Source organism: Impatiens glandulifera, chromosome 6 (genome assembly GCF_907164915.1).
Source record: "Impatiens glandulifera chromosome 6, dImpGla2.1, whole genome shotgun sequence".
In the NCBI taxonomy this organism is placed as follows: domain Eukaryota; kingdom Viridiplantae; phylum Streptophyta; class Magnoliopsida; order Ericales; family Balsaminaceae; genus Impatiens; species Impatiens glandulifera.
In genome coordinates, this window is record NC_061867.1 from 53,274,798 (window position 1) to 53,298,859 (window position 24,062).

General features: G+C 29.8%; 2 protein-coding genes across 3 annotated transcripts; one reads left to right on the top strand and one right to left on the bottom strand.

The window, feature by feature from the left end:
- Positions 1–1,820: 1,820 nt before the first annotated feature.
- On the top strand, positions 1,821–4,602 carry LOC124941644 (cytochrome b561 and DOMON domain-containing protein At3g61750-like). The gene is made up of 3 exons (XM_047481989.1): positions 1,821–2,256; positions 3,219–3,911; positions 3,984–4,602. The coding sequence occupies exons 1-3, from the start codon at positions 2,017–2,019 to the stop codon at positions 4,290–4,292; spliced, it is 1,242 nt and encodes a 413-aa protein (XP_047337945.1). The 5' UTR covers positions 1,821–2,016; the 3' UTR covers positions 4,293–4,602.
- LOC124941642 (protein REDUCED CHLOROPLAST COVERAGE 1) lies at positions 4,376–18,927 on the bottom strand. 2 transcript variants are annotated; one of them, XM_047481986.1, is made up of 26 exons: positions 18,713–18,927; positions 18,471–18,566; positions 18,298–18,359; positions 17,604–17,696; positions 17,396–17,468; positions 15,795–16,121; positions 15,652–15,719; positions 15,430–15,561; positions 15,130–15,171; positions 14,474–14,998; positions 14,166–14,323; positions 13,185–13,698; positions 13,015–13,077; positions 12,826–12,927; positions 11,754–12,071; positions 11,287–11,379; positions 11,046–11,147; positions 10,843–10,947; positions 10,192–10,325; positions 9,786–9,969; positions 8,393–8,524; positions 7,923–8,035; positions 7,514–7,604; positions 5,481–7,199; positions 5,336–5,391; positions 4,376–4,527 (listed from the first exon to the last, which is right to left on the bottom strand). In XM_047481986.1, the coding sequence occupies exons 2-24, from the start codon at positions 18,532–18,534 to the stop codon at positions 5,577–5,579; spliced, it is 5,118 nt and encodes a 1,705-aa protein (XP_047337942.1). In that variant the 5' UTR covers positions 18,535–18,566; positions 18,713–18,927; the 3' UTR covers positions 4,376–4,527; positions 5,336–5,391; positions 5,481–5,576. The 2 variants fall into 2 exon arrangements, with proteins under 2 accessions (XP_047337942.1, XP_047337943.1); XM_047481987.1 differs by lacking the exon at positions 18,713–18,927 and having other exon boundaries at positions 18,471–18,635.
- Positions 18,928–24,062: the final 5,135 nt, after the last annotated feature.

The window sequence follows — 24,062 nt, forward strand, 5'->3', positions numbered from 1 at the left end:
TTAAGTGAGAAAGTTATTTAAAATTATTATTATATTAATATTTTTGTTTCATTTTATTTTATTAATTGTTTTAAAATTAGTTTACAAAAATATAGAATATAAATTATTAAATATATAAAATGCAATATTAGAAAATTTTTAAACCAATCAAATATTATAATTTTAATACATCTAATATAGAATCTTTATATATTAAAAAATATAACTCAGTTGAATTTAAATATATCAAAAAATTGAGATAACATATATCATTAATTATAATTCAAACCTAAATATTGTTATTATTTATTATATTCCATATCTAGTTCTATTTTATGATTCGGTTGAGGGGTCATTGGAATAATGATAAATTTGGTATCTTGCAATGAAAGACGAAAAAAAGAAAAAAAGCAAAAAGGTTTGTGATGGTAAGAGATGGTAGATTAATCATTTAAAGTAAACCCTAATTTAGTTGGCTGACATTAATCCTTCTAGAAGGTAAACATATTCCATAAATTAACAAGAATTTTCTTTTCTATTTGAAAGGGTTCATGAAGGCAACAAATGAAATGTTTCTATTTACATATTAAATAAAAATATTGTATATACAGAAATTAGAATTTTAGGATCCGAGTTAAAATGTTAGATCTGAGTTGAACTTACCAAAGAACAAAATTTAACCCATTAATTTTTTTTTTAAAACTTTTTTCAATTTAATTTATAATTTCCTTCTCTAATTCTAAAACATATATAAAAACTACAATAATCTATATGTCTAACCAAATTTCAAACTCCCATTTAAATTGATCAAAACGTTCCTTTCAATCTAATTTTAAAATTTTTATATAAAAGTTCATTTAAACATAAGATCTATATAAATAATCAAACTAATGATCCAAAATATATAAATTAATGTGATGGTATACAAAAATAAATTTTTTAAAAATATCACGTTTGAAGTCCGTTTTTTATATATTATTCTTTAAAAAATTTTAACGTAAAGCCAAGACAGTCAAAATCGAGAATTTATGTAAAATCGTTATCTAGTTGTAAACTCGTAAAATTTAGAGTTTACATGAAATCTTACAATCGTAAGAGTTTAATTTAAAAAAATAATAGTTATATATTATTATTATTTATATATATAATTAAGTGTTTTATATTTAATTAATCTAAAAAATTATATATTTTAATATAAAATTAATTAAAAAATAATAATAAGTAAATAACACTATAAAAAATTATAGTTACAAAATTAATTATATTAATTAATTTATTTAAATAAATAATAACTTTATTTTTTAATTTTTAAATACAAATTTATTTTTTAATAGTAAAATCATATTAAATCGTAAAATTATTTATAAACTCGTAAAATCGTAAAATTTTATTATATCATAAATTTAAAATCATAAGAGTTTACTTATTTAAGAGTTACTTAAACTCAGACTCGTTAACATAATGTAAAATCGTAAAATTATAAAATTTTAAGAGTAAACTCGAGATTTTAATAGTCTTGCGTGAGACAACTTGATAGACCAGGTCGAATTTGCTTCCCTAAATTTATCATTTCTTGATTTTTAATTTATTTATTTAATAAAAAAAATTGTTTAAAAGAATTATTATACTTAATTTTATATAATTATTTATTTTAAATTTAATTTAAAACAGATTAATTATGAATGATAATAAGATATTATAAATATTTTTGATTTATAAAATTAAACTCTTTTAAAATATAATAGATTAAATATAATTATAAATAAATAGTTTCACTCTAAACTACTTCTCTTCTTTTTCACTATCATAGAACGGAATAAAGTACTGAGGAGAGAGTAGTTGAGAGAAACTGTCAAAGGGTTTGGCGGGAACGATGATGATGATGATTACCGGCTACCTTCAACCACCGTCACTATCGTCATCATCGTCTTCACCAGCCTATCGTCAATCATACAATCCTCCCTCTGAAGAAATGGATATGCACTGTGCTCACCTTCCACCATTACAAAACCTTCGCCATTCTTCCTTTTCTTCTCAATGGAGGTCGATTCGAGATCTAGGCGACGCCTTTCTTTCTTCCGATTCGCGGTATCGTTATGCTTTCTTGTGGTTTCGTGGCGTCCTTCAATAATTTTGGCGGCGACTGAGGAATTAGATGTGGATGTAACCGCTGTTGCAGGACGTTGCAATGTAGATCTATCGTCGTTTCTGCCTCTTCCTTATGGCGGTGTTAAGGATATGGAGTGTAAACCGGTTTGGAATACGTTCGTTCTCCAGGTTCTTATCGTTTTTCTCTCTTATTGTTGATTGATTGATTGATCCAATGCTTGTTCATATCTTCTGATTGTTTAAGCAGAGTTAAGATGATCTGTTTTCATATTTTGCCTTAAACCATAGATAGATTGTAAACAAGTTTGGAACACGTTCTTCCTCCAGATTCACATCATTTTTCTCTCATATTGTTGATTGATCCACAACTTGTTCATATCTTCTGATTGTTTGTTTAAGCAGCAGAGTTAAGATGATCTGTTTTCATATTTTGCCTTGACCATATATAGATTGTAAACAAGTTTGGAACATGTTCTTCCTCCATGTTCATATCATTTTTCTCTCTTATTGTTGATTGATCCACTTGTTCACATCTTCTAATTATTTTCATATTATGCTTTAAGGCCCTTAACCTTATATACAGCTTGGAAAAAAGGTCTCCTAATGATCGAATTTCGTGACAATTGAATCATCATCAGTCATTACCAACATTGGTTGTTATCACGGTTTATTATACAAATCATAATTCGGAAAGTATATGTTTTCACTTGGAGGAGTAGCACAACTTGAAAGTGTTTGATCAAAAGATCAAACGTCTAAGGTTGAATTCTCATTAAAAACGCTCTAAGTTGAAGTGTATGGCCATGATTGTAGGATCGTGCTAGCTCCAGAAAATTAAATAAGGATGAACATTCAAACCATTATCTTATAAGGCCAAATATAGGGTTTTGATATAAAATATCTGATATATTAGGGTAGGATATAAGGTATATTCAAGTAACCGAACTAATCTGATCCTAACGAATTTGTTTAATTAGTTTTAAAGTATCTAATATGAATTATTAGATATACAGGGTTGATATTTAAACAATTTTCAAACCGACCAAATATCTGATACATCAATTGTGTATATAATCGAGATAGTAGGGTCGAATATATTTGAACTTATTTTTTTACAATAACTGGTGCAGTATTCTCAGAGCAAAGATCATGTCTTAACAGTTGTATTATCAGCTGTGTATACAATGGGATGGGTAGGAATGGGATTCTCAAGCAATGGAAAAATGCTTAATTCAAGTGCTATGGTAGGATGGATTAACAAAGAAGGAATAGCTCATATTAAGCAATATCACTTAAAGGGTTTTCGACAAAGAGAGGTTATACCAGACAAGGGTAACCTTCCATTATCAGACAACGTTCCTACAGTTGTTGCCCTTCGCGGAGCCACATTGTATATGGGATTTCAGTTGAAGTTTAATTCTACTTTGTCTCGTCAGTATATACTATTGGCGTTTGGTAGTCGATACCCCACTGCCAAACACAAGCATCTGTATCATCACGATGATAAAACCGCCATCATCTTTGACTTCGCTTCAGGTTCAGTTTCGGTTGCACGGGATAGTGCGGGCGAGACACGAAAGACACATGGATCATTGGGTATAATAGGATGGGGTTTGATACTTCCTTGGGGAGCAATAGCTGCGAGATATTTTAGACATCATGATCCTCTTTGGTATTATCTTCATATTGGGATTCAGTTTACAGGTTTTATTATAGGCCTTGCTGCTGCTGTAGTTGGACTATCACTTTACAACAGAATGCATGCAAGTTTTCCGGCTCATAGAGGAATTGGTATCTTCGTCCTTGTCCTAAGTATTCTTCAGGTCAGTCTTTTAGATAACCCAGTATCTCATCATGAATTGCGTAATCAAAATATATTTGTGTCGTTGTTGCAGATATTGGCGTTTTTCTTACGACCCGAAAAGGAGAGTAAGAAAAGAAAATACTGGAATTGGTATCATCATTGGTTTGGAAGAATAGCAATTCTACTTGCAAACATAAACATAATATTGGGTATAAACATTGCAAATGCAGGAAATGGATGGAAAGGTGGCTATGGTTTTCTACTTTCCACACTTCTTATAGCCACCATTGTTTTGGAAGTTTTCTTGAGAATTAAAAGGAGGGATCAGAATCAGAAGAACAATTCAGATTTCCAAATCAATTCTTCTAAACCAATTCCTCCTGATCATTTTACTTTCTAAAAGTAAATAATGTAAATGATTACGATTTCATTTTGTGCTTTCGGTTTTTGGTGGTGAATAATAATTAGAATTTTGTAAGAGAGGTAGATAGTTCAAGTGCTGAAAAATTCAAAAACAGGGGTAATGTCTAATGGAAACAAAAAAAAAATAAGTAAAAAAGAGGAACAAAATATGTCAAAACCTTGGAAGCTTCAAAATCCATCAACTTAGATAAAATATCGTCTGTTTCTCCAGTCTGCAATTTGAGAATATATAATATTTGAATCAAGAAGAAGAAAGGAATATATCTTGTATGATTTTGTTTGTTTAATGATTATGATGTTATTAAAGAAGTATGGTTTGGGTGTCAACTTGAATTCATGATTTTTTGGATATTAGTTTTTATGTTATACCGTCTTTTCTTTTAAATGGTTTGAGGGTAAAAACTTGAGTTCTCATCTACTAGGAGTCTTAACTAGAAGTTATCTAATATATTTGTTGTAGTTTTTACTTTCCCCTAGATAGATCATTTCGGGTAAAATAAGAAAAAAATTAATACTAAAAATTCAGTTATGAAGGGTTGAAATTAGTAATAAACTAGTAACGGTGGTGGTGATTTTTAAGAGACCAAAGGTAACGGGTTCGACTATCACTTAAAACGCCTTAAATTGGAGTCATGAAAGTAATGGTTATGTTTTATCAAGAGTGATTTCTAAGACACCAAATATCACAGGTTCGACTCTCACTTAAAACTCCTTATGTAGAAGTAGAAGTCATAACTATAGGGTCATGAAAATAATGGTTATGTTTTATTAAGTAGAAAGTTAGTTAAATATTTTGGTAATTTCTATCTATTTTGTCTCAAGAATGTATCTCAACCCTAACCCTAGCAGTTAGGGTCTTGCTTCATCATCTCAAAGAGTTTTCGTTTTTGTGTTTTGATTGGTCAGGTGTTGGCTGTAGAGTCTAGACTGAAAAATGTATCTATTGTAAATATTTTTGTAGGCTTATATTCCATTTCATAAATAAGCAGATTAAAAAAAATGATTAGGAAAGGTATTTACCTGGTATAAAGAACAACACACAGGGACACTTTTCTTCCACCTTATCAGGAAAGCAGCTGCAAAATAATTTCTTTAAACATTAATATATGCAATAATTACTACTATTAAAAACTTACAAAAAAAAAAACAATAAAAAAAAACTTACCTCCTCCATATTTGATAGAAGAGTCATTGATCATCTCCAAAATACTTATTCAATCCACTGTTGTATGTGATGTTGTTATATGATCTTTTCAAAATCTCAACAGCTAGCAGAGTTAAGAGCTTCACTCTCTCGAACAACTCTACTATACACGACTTTAAACGCCTGCGAACTATAAGTTCTCTTCAGCAAACTTATCGGCATTCTAAGTGTTTGTTTCCTGTTTCTCCTCCCCTTTATCAATATATTAAGCGTCTTCTCCCCATCATCAACTTTACGTCGTTCCTCAACATTATTATTATTCTTACCATTCTCTTCTTCGTTATCCGATACAATAATTACCTTAGATTCTTGATCACTCCCACCATTCTCTACTACTACTAGTCCTCCCTCAGGTTTAGTTGGTGAAATCATTGGCTCCATCCTATGGCAGCCTGGCCAAACCATGTTGTTGTTGTTGTTATTGTTGTGAACGTACTCTTGCCATGCGAAATGGTTTGGGTGGAAAGGAGTTGTGTTCATAGGAAAACTAGTGTTTGGAACTACTGATTGCGGTTGAGTGAATGAAGAAGGGTATAGGAATGGAAGTTGATGAATCATGTTCGGAGTTTGTGGAGGAGAAGGATACGGGTGGAGGTGGTGGTGGTGAAGAGGTGACGAGCAAATTGGTGGGCCTGGGTGAAGAGACATGTTCATTGGCCATGGGCCAATTGGAACGGATATGTTCATCGGAAGTGATGTGGGTCCACGTGAAACAATAACTGCAGATGGATTGAACGGAGCTGCAGATGCTGACAGTTTCTTTCCCAGTATTTCCTTTGATTCTGCAGCACCTTCCGATGTAACGATTTGCTGAATCTCTTCTTCTTCTGATGATGAAGGTGGTTTATTCTCGTCATGCAGACAAACAGTGACAGGTTCGATTTCTTCTTCTTTAGAATCCTCGTGAGCATCTTCCATGATCAATTCAATTGTTTCCTTTTCTTCGATGGTTTCAGCTATAACCTCCTCTTTGTTATCGATATCTGGAGAAGACTCTATCACATGGAGCATAGAAATAGTTCCGGGTGGAGCCAATGCTACTTCCTTGTAGGAAGGAGATTTACCCAGGCTGATTATTGAACGTTTTTGCGATATTTCAGTAGTGGAAACAGATGGAGCAGTTTCTTTTTCTTTTTCTATTTCTTTGGTGGTGGTGGTGGTGGCGGCGGTTGAAGAAGGAACGGACTTCACTCTGTAAGTAACTGCTTTGACGAACCGTCGACTGTATTTGTTGGTTGGGTTTGTCTCGTTTTGGTTTCCTGAAGCTGATCTCCTGAAGATTTGGTAGTTGTTCTTCTTCAGTTTAATATAATCGGATTCGATTCCTGTTTCTTTTTTCTGATAGCTATATATTCTCCTTCTTTGTTTTATTCTTCTTCCATATGAGGCTATATATCTTGTTCTTTGTACTGGCTGCCAATCATCTTCTCCTTCTGCTGCTGGTGATGATTCAATTTCAGGAAAATCATCTTGACTTAGATTATTCTCGTCTAGGAGAGTCTGAATAGCTTCGGGTGGGTTTGTTTCTTCATTAGACGACTCAACAGCGGGCAACAGGCTGCTACTGGATGAATTTGTGTTATCTTCTGACAAAAGTATTTGTTTCTCTTCATCTGAATCATCTTTGGGAGATCTTTCTGTACCTGTGAAGCTTAAGTTTTGGAAAGACTTCCCTTTCACCTGCAATTAAAAAATGTTGAATACCTTACTGAATTATATATAAGTGTGAAAAATCAATGATGAATAAACAAAATGTATATTGAATTTGATAAAATGTGGAACTAATATTCAAAAAGTACTTAAAAGACTATTTTATCCTTGTTGTAACATAATTTGAGTAATTTACAAGCGTTAAGTTGTCTTTTGTATAAGGCATTCATAACATCTATCGAATTAAGCCATATTTTCTAGCTTAATATTTAGATTAAGTGATAAGTTATGGTTCATTCTTGAGGTTATATACAATTCGAGACCATGGAATTAGAAATTCATACCTTATTAGCATAACTTTTCTTTCTAACAGAAACAGAATCTGTTCCTTTGACATCATCGCTAGGATTAATGTAGTCAAGCAAATCTGAGACACTGCAAAGACACATAAAGTGAGGTCATTTGTGAAGCAGCTGATTAAGATTATAAAAATAACATGTACTTGATTATCTTATGAAAGTAAATATTACATTATTACAGCTTTAAAGATATATAATCTAGTCCAAAAGTTCCAGGCCTTGTTTGATCTTGGGTTATTTGAAAACGGAAGTTATTTGGATAAAGGGAATTTTGGTATTTGTGTTAGTAATTTGAATGATGAGTAGATTGTTGATTAGAGTGTGGGTTATTTGAAATTAATCTCAAATAACTCACATAAAACAAGGCCTCAATGTTATCTGAGAAAATACTGACCTTAAGTGGCCTTTGCTGGCTATAGATGCATCAGGTTTCCTTGTACCATTTCGGGCAGCTTCTTGCTGTTCATAAGCCTTGGATTCAAAGTACTCGAGCCAAGCTGCTGCATCCTGCACAACTAATCTTATGTTAAACAAGTAATCTGGGACGTAAGAAGAAAAAAAGAAGCTTAAATTCACAAAATAAGATATACTCAATTGTCCTGTAAGACTCGATTTATCAATAGAAGCTTAAATATATAAAAAGATATAAATCAAAAAATAAAAATGAAATGGAGTATAGGCTCAGTGATAGTAAATGTGGCTTGAATGAATTTTATTGACAAGCTCTAATAGATTCAAATTCTTCAATTTCCATGTCAAATTGACCTATATAGGCCCGTGACATAATTCTAATTTCTATTTAGAGCAAGATACAACTGATCGCGTAAAGTGATATTTGGATAGGAAAAGAAAAGAAAAGAGTACCTGTGTACGTAGGTCATCTGGGCCAAGCTTGGTTCGCAGAATTTGCAAGGTTGTCTGCTCATGCTGGACACTCAAAGGGTAAGCTTCCATCAATGAGAGGGCAATTGCAATGGCATGATAACTTGCAGCTGTCTGCAAATAGATAAACAAAAAAGTTTAAATCTCAAAGATATTAGATGGATGATTCATCCTCATGAATGAACTTTAAAGTTCCAGTAATGTTAATTTCTGCCGAAGCCAAAGGTGTTTCAAGTGTCTATAATGCATACTCAAGACGTTATGCAAAGTAAAGGGCCTTCTAACTACAGCATTCAAGTAAGTTATGGTCATCATTTTCTTGTTCCTAGAACAAAGAACCATAGGAAAAAAAAGATGGCTAGAGGAAATGTTGTTCCTAGCTAAGAGTGAGATATTTGGAAACTGTTGTTTTGTTATGATTACGACCCATTGGAAAATCATCGAAATGAGATTGAAATTCATTTTTTTTTCATTTTCTATAAGATTGTTTTTGAATAATTTTCTACATATTTGTTTTAGATCATGATCCAATTTGTGTATTTTTTTTATTTGGTATAAAAATCATTATGAGAATTATCTTTTTAGATCGTTATCTACACCTAGATGATTGTGATATCTGAAAAACATAACATTTTTTTTTTGTTTCATGCCATTTTCAGATATTCAACAAGAAATTTCCATGCCATTTTATTTTATTGCAAGGTCAGCAAGATAAAAAATACTTAATAAAATGGTCATTCAGAGATGAAGTATGATATGCTATGAATAATTTTTTTATGACATCATGCATATATCCTCTCTTTTTTTAATCATATTTTTTTCCACTTGAAAAGGCTAGCAAAGAATTCCACCCCTCACTTCAGTAGAGGTGCATTCAATGATAATCGAACCTGAGACCTTAGCCTTTTAGTTCAAGACTTTTAGTGCTACCCAACATGAGTATTTTCCTTCTATTTATTTAGGAAAAATATGCAATCATGGGTATGAGCATCCCTAATTAAAACTTGAAGTGGGACAAAGGTTGTAATGATAAACTTAATTAATCATGGTATTCAATTATTTTACACACAAATAAAGTTGTTTTAGTAGCCCTTTTTACTTAAAAAATAAAAGTATTATCCTTCACTCATGTTCACTGCTTCATTCACAGATTATTGCAGGGAAGACAAGTCCTTCAACAATGGATTCTACCTTTATGATAGATCCAATGAACTTAGTACAATTTTGCATCTATGAATTAATTTGTGAAATTATCAAAAGGATTATTAAGGCAGACACTTATGAGGAACTATCATATAAACAAGTGTCTTAAGTCACCAATCAACCGAAAACTACACATTGTCAAATTAAAATCAGCTAGTTGTAGAGAAGGAACCTGAATATGGTCTGGTCCAAGTAATCTCTGGTTACATTTTAAGGCCTTGTGAAGATATCTGAGTGCAATATGCACATTTCCCAGACCTTCCTCCATCATTGCCACATTGATATATGTTGCAGCAGTGTTTGGATGTGATGGACCACAAGTGAGGTGTAGAAGATAGAGTGCACGCTTCACATATCTGCACAAAGAAGCATCATTTTTTCCACATATTAGAAACAAAGATGATCCTAATTTTAAAGAAAATTATCGTGGCTTATCATGACAAGCATATGGGAATTACATGTTTTATTAGACTAAGAACAATCAACTGAAATGTTATTATGATGTGTATTGCAGATTATACACAATCTCTTAAGCATATCATCTGAAATGCTATATCAAGACAAGAACTGGAACATACTTGAGAGCAAGCTCTGTGTGCTGAAGTCTGTAATAGAATACAGCAAGATCTCCGTAGCTCTTCATTGTATCTGGATGATCAAGCCCCAATTCTCTCTCGTTGATATCCAAAGCTTTTTGCTGATATATTGTGGCCTGAAATTTACACAAATAACATTTGTCAGAAATGAAGATGCCAGAAATAGAATAGATTACAAAGGAAGTATTTCTTCAAGTAGAATGCTCAATTATACAATTTAACAAGATAGATGAAATGAGGTAGGCCTTGTGTGATCTAGGGTTATTTGAAAAAAAAAAACTAGTTTATTGTAAAAAATCTTGTTTGATGTAATTTATTATTGGAAACAGTTTATTTATGCTTTTTACCAAATTACACTATAATATTTTTTGATATTTTAGTTGATGATTTGATTGATTAGATAGAATAAAATGATGATGACAGGGGCCTTAAGTTGAAGTACGGGCATGACGACTATGGCGGTTTGTGCTAGCTTCATAAATTAAAGAAAAAAAATGATGATGATGGGATAGTGGTTTATTTGAAAATTTTCAAATAAACCACATCACACATGCTCGTAAAGAATTTTGTGAAGTCACAAGTTCTTCATGTTATTTCAAAGATATCAAAGCAAATTAACAATGAACTGATGACCTGATTGAAGTCTCCTGTGTGGTAGAGAACTACGGCAAGAAGGCTATAAGCTCCTGCTGTCATTCGATGATAGGGACCACAAACTGCTACCAGTTTGGCTAGAGCCTGGAAAAGATGTAATACAGCATTTTTAGCATCCAAAATAACCAATGATTCACAGAAAAGATTAACTAATTGATATCATAATATAGCTAGTAGAGCACCTTTGTCCCATAACTGACTGCATCTTCAAGTTTCCCTTTGTCTAATGCTGTTTTTGATGATTCCAGGAGTTGTCTTCCATCTGCTGATGAGCATGCTGCTTGCTGGAATTGGGAAAACAATAGTGTAAGAAATTTATGAGGTTTATACACTAGGAAGAAAATAGTAAAAGAGAATCAAATATCATGAAAAAACAATGAGAAATAGAATCAAAGATACATGAGTAATAATGTAGGTTATCACCTTATGCACTGGCACCAAACTGACAATGTCAATCTTCCGGAATGGGTTAGGGGAATCCATATCATAGTCTCTGGGAACCAGCTCAATGCCCACCTAAAGAATGAGACAAAGATTTATGTGGCATCATTCATGAACAAAATACAAAAGTCTTTTGCAGATAATGTAAAAGAATCCTTTTGCCTTGTCATTATCTTGAATAACACTCTGGAAATATTATAGATGTGTTATCCTCATGGAGACTAGAGATTTTTACATGCTATATTAATCACCATTTCACATTGTACAAGGTCTTGGCTATAGCTTTTCATAAGTAACCACAACTAGATACAAAACATTCTATAAGGTATTGACAGATAATTAAAATGTGAAAAGTAGATATATCTAAAGGAGTGTTGATAATGCAGCATATAAAGGGAGGTTTATATATGACATGAAAAAGCTTATTCTCATTTTTGTTGAATCCATACCTTGTGGCACAATCCACGCAGAATAGCAAATTTACGCACATCTTTGTAGTTTGAGCTGCTAAGATCCCATTGGTATCGCTTTTTTAAGAAAACATTCAGCCATCTCCACACAAGTGGATGCACATTATAAGTTTCATTTGGTTTCTCACTGCCAGGAACACCTAGAATCAGATTCAGCGTGGCTGCAATTGAGGCAGCTGTATACTTCTTATCATCCAAAGAAGCAATCACTGCCTGGACGACATGCTTAAAAGCTCGCACTATCATCTCATGGATACAGAGAGATTGCACATGCGACAACTTTTCCGAAAGTTTAACCTGCTCAGGGAAAATTAATTTATTCATTCATCAACAAACATCCAAGAGGTAACGAACACACGAATATACAATTACTTCAACTAATGGTGATTATATTTATGTAACGTCTTAGCTAAATCAATACAATAAACTAAGCCAAGAATATTGTTCAAGTCAGCAAACCAAGAATGTTTGAAAACTGTTACGGGAAATCAAGAAGAATATAGTACTCTTCTTTAAGATTTGCATTACATGATTAATGAACTCCTATCAACTATGTAATCCTTGGAGAAAAAACTGCCTTAAACCCCATAGTCAGTGTGATTTTTCGATGACAGCTTTCAGCTCACAATGTGCAAATATTTTAGGAATGAGCAATGGGTACAGATTACAATACTGCATCAGAAAATAGCTAACTAGTTGAGAAAGGATGTATGAAGACAGAAGAAACACTCTTCTTATTTATAGTCGCATCAAATTTCACATTTGTATGCAAGATCGTAGAAAAAAAGAACAACAGGTGTACAATAACAACCAAAAAAACACAACTACAAGCTCAATGTTATTCCCTATTGCTTACACGTGAGGCTCATTCAACGTGTTAGCAATTCAGCATAGACTATTATAATGATGAAACACCAGAAAGTTGTAATAAGGTATTAGATGGGTTTTAATGACCAAGTTACCAAACGAGACCAGTTCTTAACCATATGTGGAAGAACACAAAATAAAAGAGAGAATAGAAATACAGTGCTCATCATCCAACTTCACTTACCACTTGTCCTAGAGAACGCATCCTAAGCCCTCTTGTATGCATGAAATCTGTCAAAGTACGACCATCAACAGGTGAGAGCTCCAATGAACCAAAATCTGCAACCTGTCAGATGCAAATACTGGAAAATTCAACCAACAAACTTTTATACACTACCATTGAGATGAAAAATCAAGAATATACACTCTTTACCAGTTTAGGAAGAGCAACTTCATTGTAATACTTCTGAGACAATTCAATCAACTCTTGAATAGACTATCAACAACAAGAAGATGGTTACATTAGCTTATGAATAATATTTTCTAGTAAGGACTAACTTTAGCCAATGGAAAAGATACAATTCTCATTCCGTTTGAAAGTACCTTGCTGTGAAGTCCAGTGTCTGATTCTTTTAGACGAGTAAAAGCTGCATCTGACAACAAGCTCCTAAGAACGTGCTCATTTTCATGGGACTCAAGTTGAGACTTTAATAGAAATGTTGCAGAATCTTCATTCTCCCCATTGACAATGTCCCCATCTAATTTCTCAGACTTTATATTAGTTACAATAGGATTCTTTTTGCTGTTCTTAAGGGATTTCAGGGAAGTCCGGAGACCCTCAACCCTCATCTCATTTTTAGGCTTTTCAGCAGATGCTTTTTTATCCTTCTCTGTGTTCTTTTGATCTTGCAAGTGTTGTACCCAGCAAGCTCCAAGTTCCCATCTGATAAAGGGATCATCTTCAGGCTCCTCTTGCTGAAGTTTAGCAATACTATCTTCCAGCAATCTTTCCACAAAAGCTTGAGAAGATCCAAGTTCTACTTCTTCCAAAGTTTGAGAAGATGCAACTACTTTTGTGGAGTCTAAAGATGCACCCTTGTGAAGAAGGAATCTTAAACTGAAACAGAAATTCTTAATATAAGCCACAAAATTTGGGAGTCAGGATAAAAGGTTCCCTGGACATTCTTACTATATTAATCTGCAAATTGACTAGGTACAAACACTGCGGTAGACACAGAAAAGACTTCCTAAAACACTCCAAATAGCTCATAATGTCATGTTTAAAGCTAATTGAATATTAAAGAAAAATGAAAAAGTGACAACTAAAAAATTAAACAGAAGTGTTTCATACATCTGGGGATGATAAGTGGTTGTTATTATTCAAAGCATCCTGTCATACTCCAAGTATAACGAAGATCTTAGCAAAAATAAATAAATTAGATTGAAGCTATTTTCAGGTTGGATATCTAGCATGTGAACAGAAAGGCAATGTTAAACAATTGAATATAAGCTGATCACAAATACTATGTGTCCGTGCTTTAATGACACAAGACAGAAATGCCCATGGTATAGTCTAGAGGAAACCTGTTAATATTGAGAGCATTAGCCCCCCCTTCAAGCTGATCAAAAAATTCCAAGCTTGGTAATGAAGAATCTACTTCCACAATGTCTCTCCCTTCCACTTTTACAACTGCAATGTATCCGCAGTATCTTAAATTGAGAAAACCAAGAGTAGCAAGATCCTGCATCACAATATACAGTTCTTCAATCACCAAGTTCTGTAATAGAGTTCTCTTCAATCATTTTAAATTATGTACCATTTTACAGTCAGTTTAAATAATGTCACTGGTTAGTCACAAAATAAAAAAAAAAAAATTTGAGATATGCCTTACATGAGCAGCTGTATTTTCATCGGCTGTGATTCCCTTCAGAAGGTTTCTTTCGACCAAACTCTTTTGATCTAATTGAGTAGCTAGAATTCCATCCATCTTAGTGTCCACTTTATTGCTAGCATTAGCAGAATCTTTAAAGACAGTTATAGTTAGATCCCCAACTTTCTGACTGTAAACGAATATGTTGTTTCCATTAGAATGGATTGATTCTGGTTTCTCCATCACATACTGCACAGCTGAGATTGCTTTGAAAATGGCAACATCCACAAATAAACTGTGAAGAAGGAAAGCTTTCCTGTCTCGGATCTGCCTTTCCTCAGATGATTTGCAAGGCATAGATGCAAGAGACAAAAACTCCTTTGACCATGGAAGTAAATCACTTTTCCCATCTCTTCCTAAGCCACCACCATTTCCTCCCCATGTCTCATCCTCCACAGGGAGCTGAGGAAAACCTGATGGTGACAACGCAGCAACTGGAGGGATGAGCCATGTGTTGGCTCTGAATCCATAAGGAAGATTACCAAACTGCATAAGGCACAATGGGTATATTAAAACTATGAATTAACACTATGTGGTTAAGAATAGCATAAAAGTTCACTGAATATGTTAAGAATTCAAGTATTGCTTAATAGTTCCGTTCAACTTAATGAATGTACCTTGTTACGTTCAGAAAAAGCTTTCATGAGATCATCATAGGCCTGGAAATATGTAAAATACCTTACATGGTTAGAGAGATAGTTGATTCATCAAAGGAGTTATGAGTCAGGATTCAGAGAGATGAAACATGATAAAAATCACCAATAGAAACAAAATTTGCAAAAGGGAACAATATAATGAGCTAGCACCCCCTTATGATGGAATTCTTTCGGTAGCATGAACAATCATCTATTTTTAGAACAACCACATGTAAAAGAATGAAAAATGGATAAAGACATAAGAAAAGTCAGTTTACTTACATTATCAAAAGCTCTACTAAGCTGCCTTAATAAATCAACAAGGTTATGACATAAAATCCTCTGTTTCCCAATACTGTAAAATCCTTTTCCGCAAACCTCTATAAAGGTCATTTTTCCATTGCAAAGTTTCACCTGTCAATACAGAAAATACTATCGTAAGCATTCCAGTCTAAAACAAACTAAAAATTTAAACAGAACATAAAATAATATGAAATTTCATACTTCAACAGAAAAAAGATGATCATCCAATGAGATCTCGTCAGTTAACTGCCTCGTTGATTTCCTGATAACTGCAAATTTAATACGTTAAACAACTGCAGATTCTAACAGATGAACATCTCAAGTAAAAAAAGAAGATGAATTACATTGAAGTGGAGGAGTGAGATGAGAAAGAGAAAAGAACTCGTAAAAGCTTCCAAGCCTAGGACATGGATTAATCATCTCTCCTTCAACTTCAACCTGCGATAAATCCTTCTCTTGCGGCTGTGGAGATGGTGGCGGAGAGATCTCCTTACCATTCGCCAGAGACTTGCCGGACTTCTTGGAGGTCTTTGTATCCTGAGCAGCCCGCACATTTTTACCGTTTTCGCTCTTCGTATCCTTGATGAGAGACGTACCGAAGCTCGTCGTGCAAGCAACAATGTCCAACAAGCGCCTGATATGGATTTTGGCGCTCTCTTCATCGTAGTCTTCTGCTTGAAGAATCACAGAGAGAGAGAGAGAGATGGCACAAATGAGAAAGGACAGATGAAATGTAACGACTGTATAAGATCAGGCGCTAATCTAATCAAGTAACTCAAAATCTTGACTTTATTAAATATCGTTCTCAATTAAAAATAAAATATTAGTTATATTATTATTTATATATATATAGTTAATTATTAATTTAAAAAAAAGACTAAAAAAAATGACAGTTATGTCAATTTATTTAAATAAATAATATTTTATTTTTAAAATTATAAATAAATTTCATTTTATTTCCATAAAATTATATAATTTAAATAATTTATAAATTTAAATCGTAAAATTTAATTAATTTAAAAATATAACATAAAATAATAAAATTTTAATAATTAATTCAAAATTTTAATTTAGTACACTCTAATTATATTTACATATTTTTGTTATTATAAATTTATAAATATAAAAAATTACAAATTACATTTTCTATTAAGTGTTATTAATTTAAATTAAATTAATTTAATAATACATTAATTTAATATATCGTTTTTTTAAAAAATAATTAATATTTAATATTATATATAAAGGAAGATTTTCATAATTAATTAATTATTCTAATATATTTAATTTATAATTTTTTTTTTACTTTTATTATTGTACTTTTATTATAGTACTTTAACTCTTTTTATTAAATTGATCATTTTAAAAAAATATTATGTATTATAAAAAGAGTCTTCTAGAAAAAAATTTATCCATATGTATTATCTTATTTAAAATATATTTTTAAATCTAAATCCAAATTTAAATAAATATTTAATTATATTATATCTTATATTTTTTTTTTGAAAATCAGGTTTCTAATATTTATATTAATTTAATTTATCTTAAAATTATTAAACAACTAGTATAATATTATTATGATTTTAAAAAATTAGAATACATAAGAAAATGATAAATAATAATAAAAAAATACTTAAAATTAAATGCAACACCTACATAAGGAATACTTTCAAATTTAATAATAATCAAACATAATATATTTTTAAAACCTTTTAATTTATTATTATAAATCTATTCAAACTAAGATAAGGTTAGAATTATTTGACAATATAATCTAACCTAATTTTACCTTTTTTTTTTATTTATCAAATCACTTTTATTAATTAAAATATTTTTTATTTTATTATTATATTAAAAAATCTTAATTTTTTTTATCAAAATAATTATTTTTTAAATAACTTAAGAGTATTTCACTAATTAACCCAAAAAAATTAAAAAAAATTACCTTCCACTAGAGTGAGGAGGCAAGGCTTGAGAGCGGCAACATCAACGGTATCTTTTAACCGAGACCCTCTTACCTAGTCAAACAAAATTACCAAAAAAATCAAAAGTTAAAAAGTAAAAAAAAAAAGATAAAAATAACCATTATCCTCTTCCTATAAAAATATCAAAAAGACCCTTATATTTATAATACAATTAAAAATTACTACTACCTCATGAGATAAGGAAAAATTGGTGATATTGCAAGTTATTGCATTCACAGCCAGCAGTCTTCGAACATCAATAATCCTGTCCGTTGATATTCCCTATATTTAAGATTACAATTTTGTCTTCCATCGTTAGAATAACAGTCAATAATTCATACAAAGACAAAATAAAATCATTTTCGTATTTTCAATATAAATAAAAGTATAGACGTGTATCAATATTTGTCGTGTAAATCTCAATTATCCAATCAAATACGCTTATCTTTATCAAAAACGTCTTTATTAAAAACCATTTTGACATTTAAAAATATACGTCTAATTCGGTTTAAAGTTATTTCACTTATTTATCATATTTTACGTCAATTAAATCATTAACCAAAATATTAAAATAATATAGACGTGTATCAATATTTGTCGTGTAAATCTCAATTACGCAATCAAATACGTTTATCTTTAACAAAAACGTATTTATTAAAAACCACACATTTCAAAATATACGTCAAGTTCGGTTTAAAGTTATTTCATTTTCTTATCATCTTTTACGTCACTCAAATCATCAACCAAGAAATACGTACGAAGAATTTGAATATAATTGAATAAGAAAGGGCTAGAATGGCTTGGACTAGTAAATAGAAGGACCTGTATAGAAATTAGTTTACCGGTGGAATGGAAATTCCGCCATTAGAGAAGAAATCCATACCTTGAGAATAACATGGCTTTCATCTGGTAGGTTAACTCTGATATCTACGACGACAGGAAGAACTGCGTATAAATTCATCATCCGTATTCAAATTAGCTAATATATATAGATTATCAGAGATTCAAAGATTCAACAGATTGAAATTAGATGAAATTTATAGCATATAAACATACCTTTCTCTTCTTTCTTCTTCTTATCTCCTTTCGTCTTACCGCGATGATTGTTTTTCGGCGCCATTTTCAGCTTAAATCAGCAAATCTCGTCAGACTCTGTTCTCTCAATACAAAAGCGGTTATTACTTATTCGAATCTCGATTTCGTTTACGATAGATAGTTGTCAGATACAGAACAATCAATTGATTATCGAGCAATTAGATTATAGAAAAACCTAGATGAATTAGATGAAGATAACTTACGAGATTGAAGAAGAAGTTCGAAGTCGGTGCGAAGTGGAGATATGATGGAGACGAGTATTCAATGCTTTATGAGGAAATCTTCGTTATCTTTAGATGGAGGAGGATAATGAAGAAGAGTTCGCCATTGATGAAGTTCAAATTCAAGCTCTGGATACGGAGGGAAGGGAGTAAAGCGCGAGAGATTGAGAGAGATGAAGGTTGAGTTTGTGAGAGTGATAAGAAAGGAAGGGTTCAGATTTAACAGACAGATTTGTTGGCAGTTTCTGCCCTTACAGAGTAATTATCTTCTTATTCTTGATATTTTCAAATAAATAAATAAATCTATATTGTAAATTTATTTATAATTATCTCTTGGAGAATTTAATTATTATTATTATTTTTAAAATTATGATTGTTTGAAACAAAAACAAAAATAATCATCACGTATCATTTATAATATAATTATTTATATTTTATGAGATTTGTTAAATGAGGTATATGAAGTGGTCGGAGAGTTAATTGTTATTCTTAAGTACCTAAGAACTCGATTTTTTTTTCTTTATTTTTTATTGAATTATTTAAACTAATTTTTATCATTTTTAATATACTAACTAATTTTTATCATTTTTAATATACTAATATTTTTAAAATATATATTGAATAATTTCATGTAAATTTAAATTAAAAAATGCACAATAAAAGTTACTCAATAATATTAATAATTGTGGTGATAGTAAAACTATATATAATTCAAGAGTACCTCAATCTAAATTTTATTAGTTATGTTCTTTATTCAAATAATTAACTAAGAGTTAGTTGATCAAAATAATAATATTGTTAATATTATAAAGAATAATATATATATTAATAATTTGAATGATTTAATAAAAAGATTATTGATAAAGTTATGTACACATTAATTTGTATTAAGTCCGATCTTGTGTTTATTTATTTATACTATAATGGATAATTTAAGAATATTATTATTTTTTTCAATTATATTGTTATTCTTTTAATTTAAATAAGATTATATATATATATATATATATATATATATATATATATATATATATATATATATATATATATATATATATATATTACCATCCCAAAATTTGAGGGTTCTTAATTTTTATTTTATTTTTGTTTAACTTGCTATTTTTTTTTTATAAAAATATATAATAATATTGTATATTTTTAAATGGTACATGTATATTCAAAATGATAATAATTGTTTAAACACGCAACATTAAATAATGACATGAAGAAAAAAAAATTGCCCAATTCAATTATCCAACTTATAAATATTTAAGAAAAATAAATAATTCCCTGATCTGCACCACCAACATTTTAGAATAAATAATAAATAATGATATTATGAAGATTATGAGCACTACAATAACTAGAAATTTAATAATTAACTAAAATTGATTAGTTTATTTAAATAAATGAGAGGAAAGTGATCCTAAAAGACTATCTATCTGACCTCACTTTAGGGTCAATTTATTCATAAATTTAATAACATTGTTTATATTATCCAAACTGAACTTTATTTCATGCTTAACTATTTTTATAAATTAATATACATGATGTCTAAGCAAACTAAATTATAAAATTAATTATTTTTAATTATATATATTAATGCTTAAATTATTGGTATCACATTCCCATTGATTTGTTAATTTGGAATGAGGGTAAATAAGTAAAGTTAAAACATAATATATATATATATATATATATATATATATATATATATGGGTAAGAGATTAAACACTAGTTCAAATATATATGTGTGAGGATAAGAGGTAAGAACAATTTAAATAGAATACACAAACTCTACTATAAATTTAATGTTATTTTTTAAATATATGTTGATATTTTTATTTTATATAAAAAAGAAGAAGTTAAATGAACCATCATAATAACATATTTTATATTTTATTATCTTATTTAAGTTATTATTTTTTTATTTGAACTCAATTATATTTTATAATATATACACCGATAATTTAATTATATAATATCATCTTTCACATTATTTTTTTTAGTAGTCTAATTAGTATGAAAAAACAAATAAATCATATCAGTGTAGTTCTATGAGGAAAAAAAAATTAATCGACTTAAAAGATTACGGATTCGATTCTCACCAAAAACAAGATAAATTATTCTATATAAACACTAAGAGAGCTGACGAATTTGAATCCAAAATTTCCTAAAAAGGGATATTCATATTTTTTTTATCACTAAACAAGAAGAGAGGACATAACATAATAACTTATATATTCAAAGTTATAAGTTTGTCACATGAAGATATTTATAAATTCAAACAAATTTGCATCTGTTGCTTTTGCTTACTCTAAAATTGGATACTCTCTAATAGATTATTTCAACATTAACCATAACAATGAAAATAGATAAATTATTTTCAAACATAGTAAAATATTTTCTTCCAATTTTTTTATAAAATAAATTTCAAGTAAGTATTATTAATAATAAAAATATTTCCATTTTGAGAGTGATAGTATTTTAATTTTCTTATTTTGTGAAAAGGGGACAGATGTGGCCGTTACTGCAAGAATCAAGGTGTAGAGAAAAGACCCAAAAGGGGAGAAGAGAAAAGGGACCACCTTTAGGTGCTCATGACAAGGCACAATCTCCATCACCAGCTTATCGATTCAATCTTAGCCAATCTTTCATCTCATATCACAATTCTCTATTATGTGTGGAAATTTCTAATTAATTCTTTATAAATTTATTTAATTTGATTAACTAATAAATAAGTGAACTAATTATTAGTTATTTGAAGATTATTCAAATAATACAAATTGAATGAGGCCTATATAAGGAGAATCTAGAATAAACAATGTATCACGCATGACACTCTATGATTTTGATTAGTTGAATATTAATTTTATATACCAAAAAGTTATGATCTAAGTGTCACATACTCACTGGTCATATCCCACATAATTAAATATGTGGGGAATTTCATACAATTCTGTTTTGAGTCCGATATGTTTTAGTATTTATTATTATTTTAATTTATTTATATATATATATATATATTTAAAAGTAATGAAACTTTATTTATTCGATCATCACTTAAAATGCATTAAGATCAAAGTAAATGTTATGATTATGGAGACATAATTTTTAATATTTTTTAAAAAGGTCAATGCAATATAATATAAATGGTAGTTGTATAAATATAACAATACAGTACAAGTGTTCACTCTGTCATCAAACACACCTGAAATCCAATGAGATATTTTTTTTTTGAATTAAGGATAATTAACCTGACACCCCACAATCATATTCTCGCTTCAATTCAAAGCGTTTTCAGATGGAATCGAACTCGTGACATTTTGGTCTCTTAAGTTAATGATATTAATTTCATTTGAGATTAACAATAAAACATAAACAAAATAATTATATGAACAAACTTTACAAAAAAAAAAATTGAGATATATAGAGTCTTAATAGAGTCTATTTTTACATAAACTTAAATATTAAAATACTATGTATCTATTTTTAAAAAATAAAATTTATTTCATAATTATATATTAATATTCTTTAAATATTTTTTTAAAAATACACCTCTTCAAAATTAATATCAATCATTATTTTCTAAACAACCTGAATTTGAATAAAGTCACGTTGAGTGGTTAAAAATCCGGTGCTTAACGTATTAAGCTCCCAATTCGAACATCGGAATTTGCGAGCATTTTTGTTCAAACTCTATTTTAATTTATTTTTAATATTTTATAGGTTAGGTGACATGTGCAATGCATGATATTTTAATTATATTAAACTAAAACAAACTACATGTTGAACTATTATACAATTAATTATTATGATATATACATGTTACTATTAAATCAAATGAAATAAAAGTAACATTAATTGATGTTTGATCAATTAATAGACAGCTGATCAAAGCATGTATGAATAGAAATTTGGATGAGATTCTAGTATATTCATTAATTATAAATTAGTCTCTTTTATAAAAGAGTAGACAAATTACCCACCACCAAATTCATTGAAAATGATGTTTGAAGTTGAATTAATTTCATCTATACCACTAGTTTCCTTACTAAGACTATTTATACAAGCAAGACAACCACAATTTCCTTATTTTTTTTTTTGTAGATTTAAATTCCATTTATTAGTTGTTTAACTTGGTCACTTACTTTTGGAAAGGAGCGATATAACAAACCAACAAAAATAGGTAAGAAGAAGGAATACGTCGCAATTATATATATATCATAATATTCTAAATAACATAAATACTTTTATTTTATTTTTTACTAGTATTTGGTGAACCATAAATGTAAAGATTTTTAACTTTATTTTATATTGTTATTATAGTTTAATATTTTTATGATTTTATAATTTTAATTGACCCAATGTTATTATTAAGGTGTTACAACAATACATGGGAGAAATGCAGAAAGATTGGTGTGAATCCTACTTCAATATTAATGGCATCATCTCTAATTGTGTTTTACCTATATTTGTAAAATTGTTTTTCTTGAAAAATAAAATTGTCAACTTAGTAGATCATTTGTTGAGGAAAAAATTGTCTTATTTCAAATTTATCAATTCCTTCACCTAATTATAATACATTTTGATTTTTCAAAACCATCATATATGGTTGCTTTTTTCTTCAAACAATTCATCTAAGAAATTCCTTTCCTTTTCAAGTACTGCACTTAACCAAATTTGGAAACGTACAGATCCGTGGATTTGGATCTGGGTTTTGGAAAAAATATTAAATTTGTTTAAAAATATATTTTTTAATGTTTTATTGGGATATTAATTAAAAAAATAATGTTCAAAAATAAATTTAATTATTTATATATTAAAAAATTTAATAATATTTGTTCGTTAAAACATAATTTCATTATAACTCTAAATATATAATGGACCATAGTCCCCTTTTCTAGTACGACTAATGTCACCCCAAACAAATTCTTTTATCTTATTGGCGAGCCAACTATGGTCATTCATGAGATTTTGAGGAAGAAACCGTTGAGTCTGATCCTGAGTATGATGTCGAGTAGGAGGTTTGCGTAGAATTCTCAGCTCATAATATTATTTTGAATGAGAATAGATCTTCAGTGCAAGAAGTTTTGAGGTGTGAGAATGAGGTTTGGTCGGAGATTCGTGAGATTCCCCCATTTCCATATTGTTATCTTCGAAGTGAAATGAAGAAGTTTGTTTTGTCTGATGTAATATTATTGATGAAAAATGTGTTTCAAAGCCTAATAGAGCTTATTCTAATTAATTTATCTTAATGATTGGAAAAATTGTGGCGTGAAATGTCTGTGAGATTAACGATAGTGCAAAGCGCAAAAAGATAAAGTCTTTG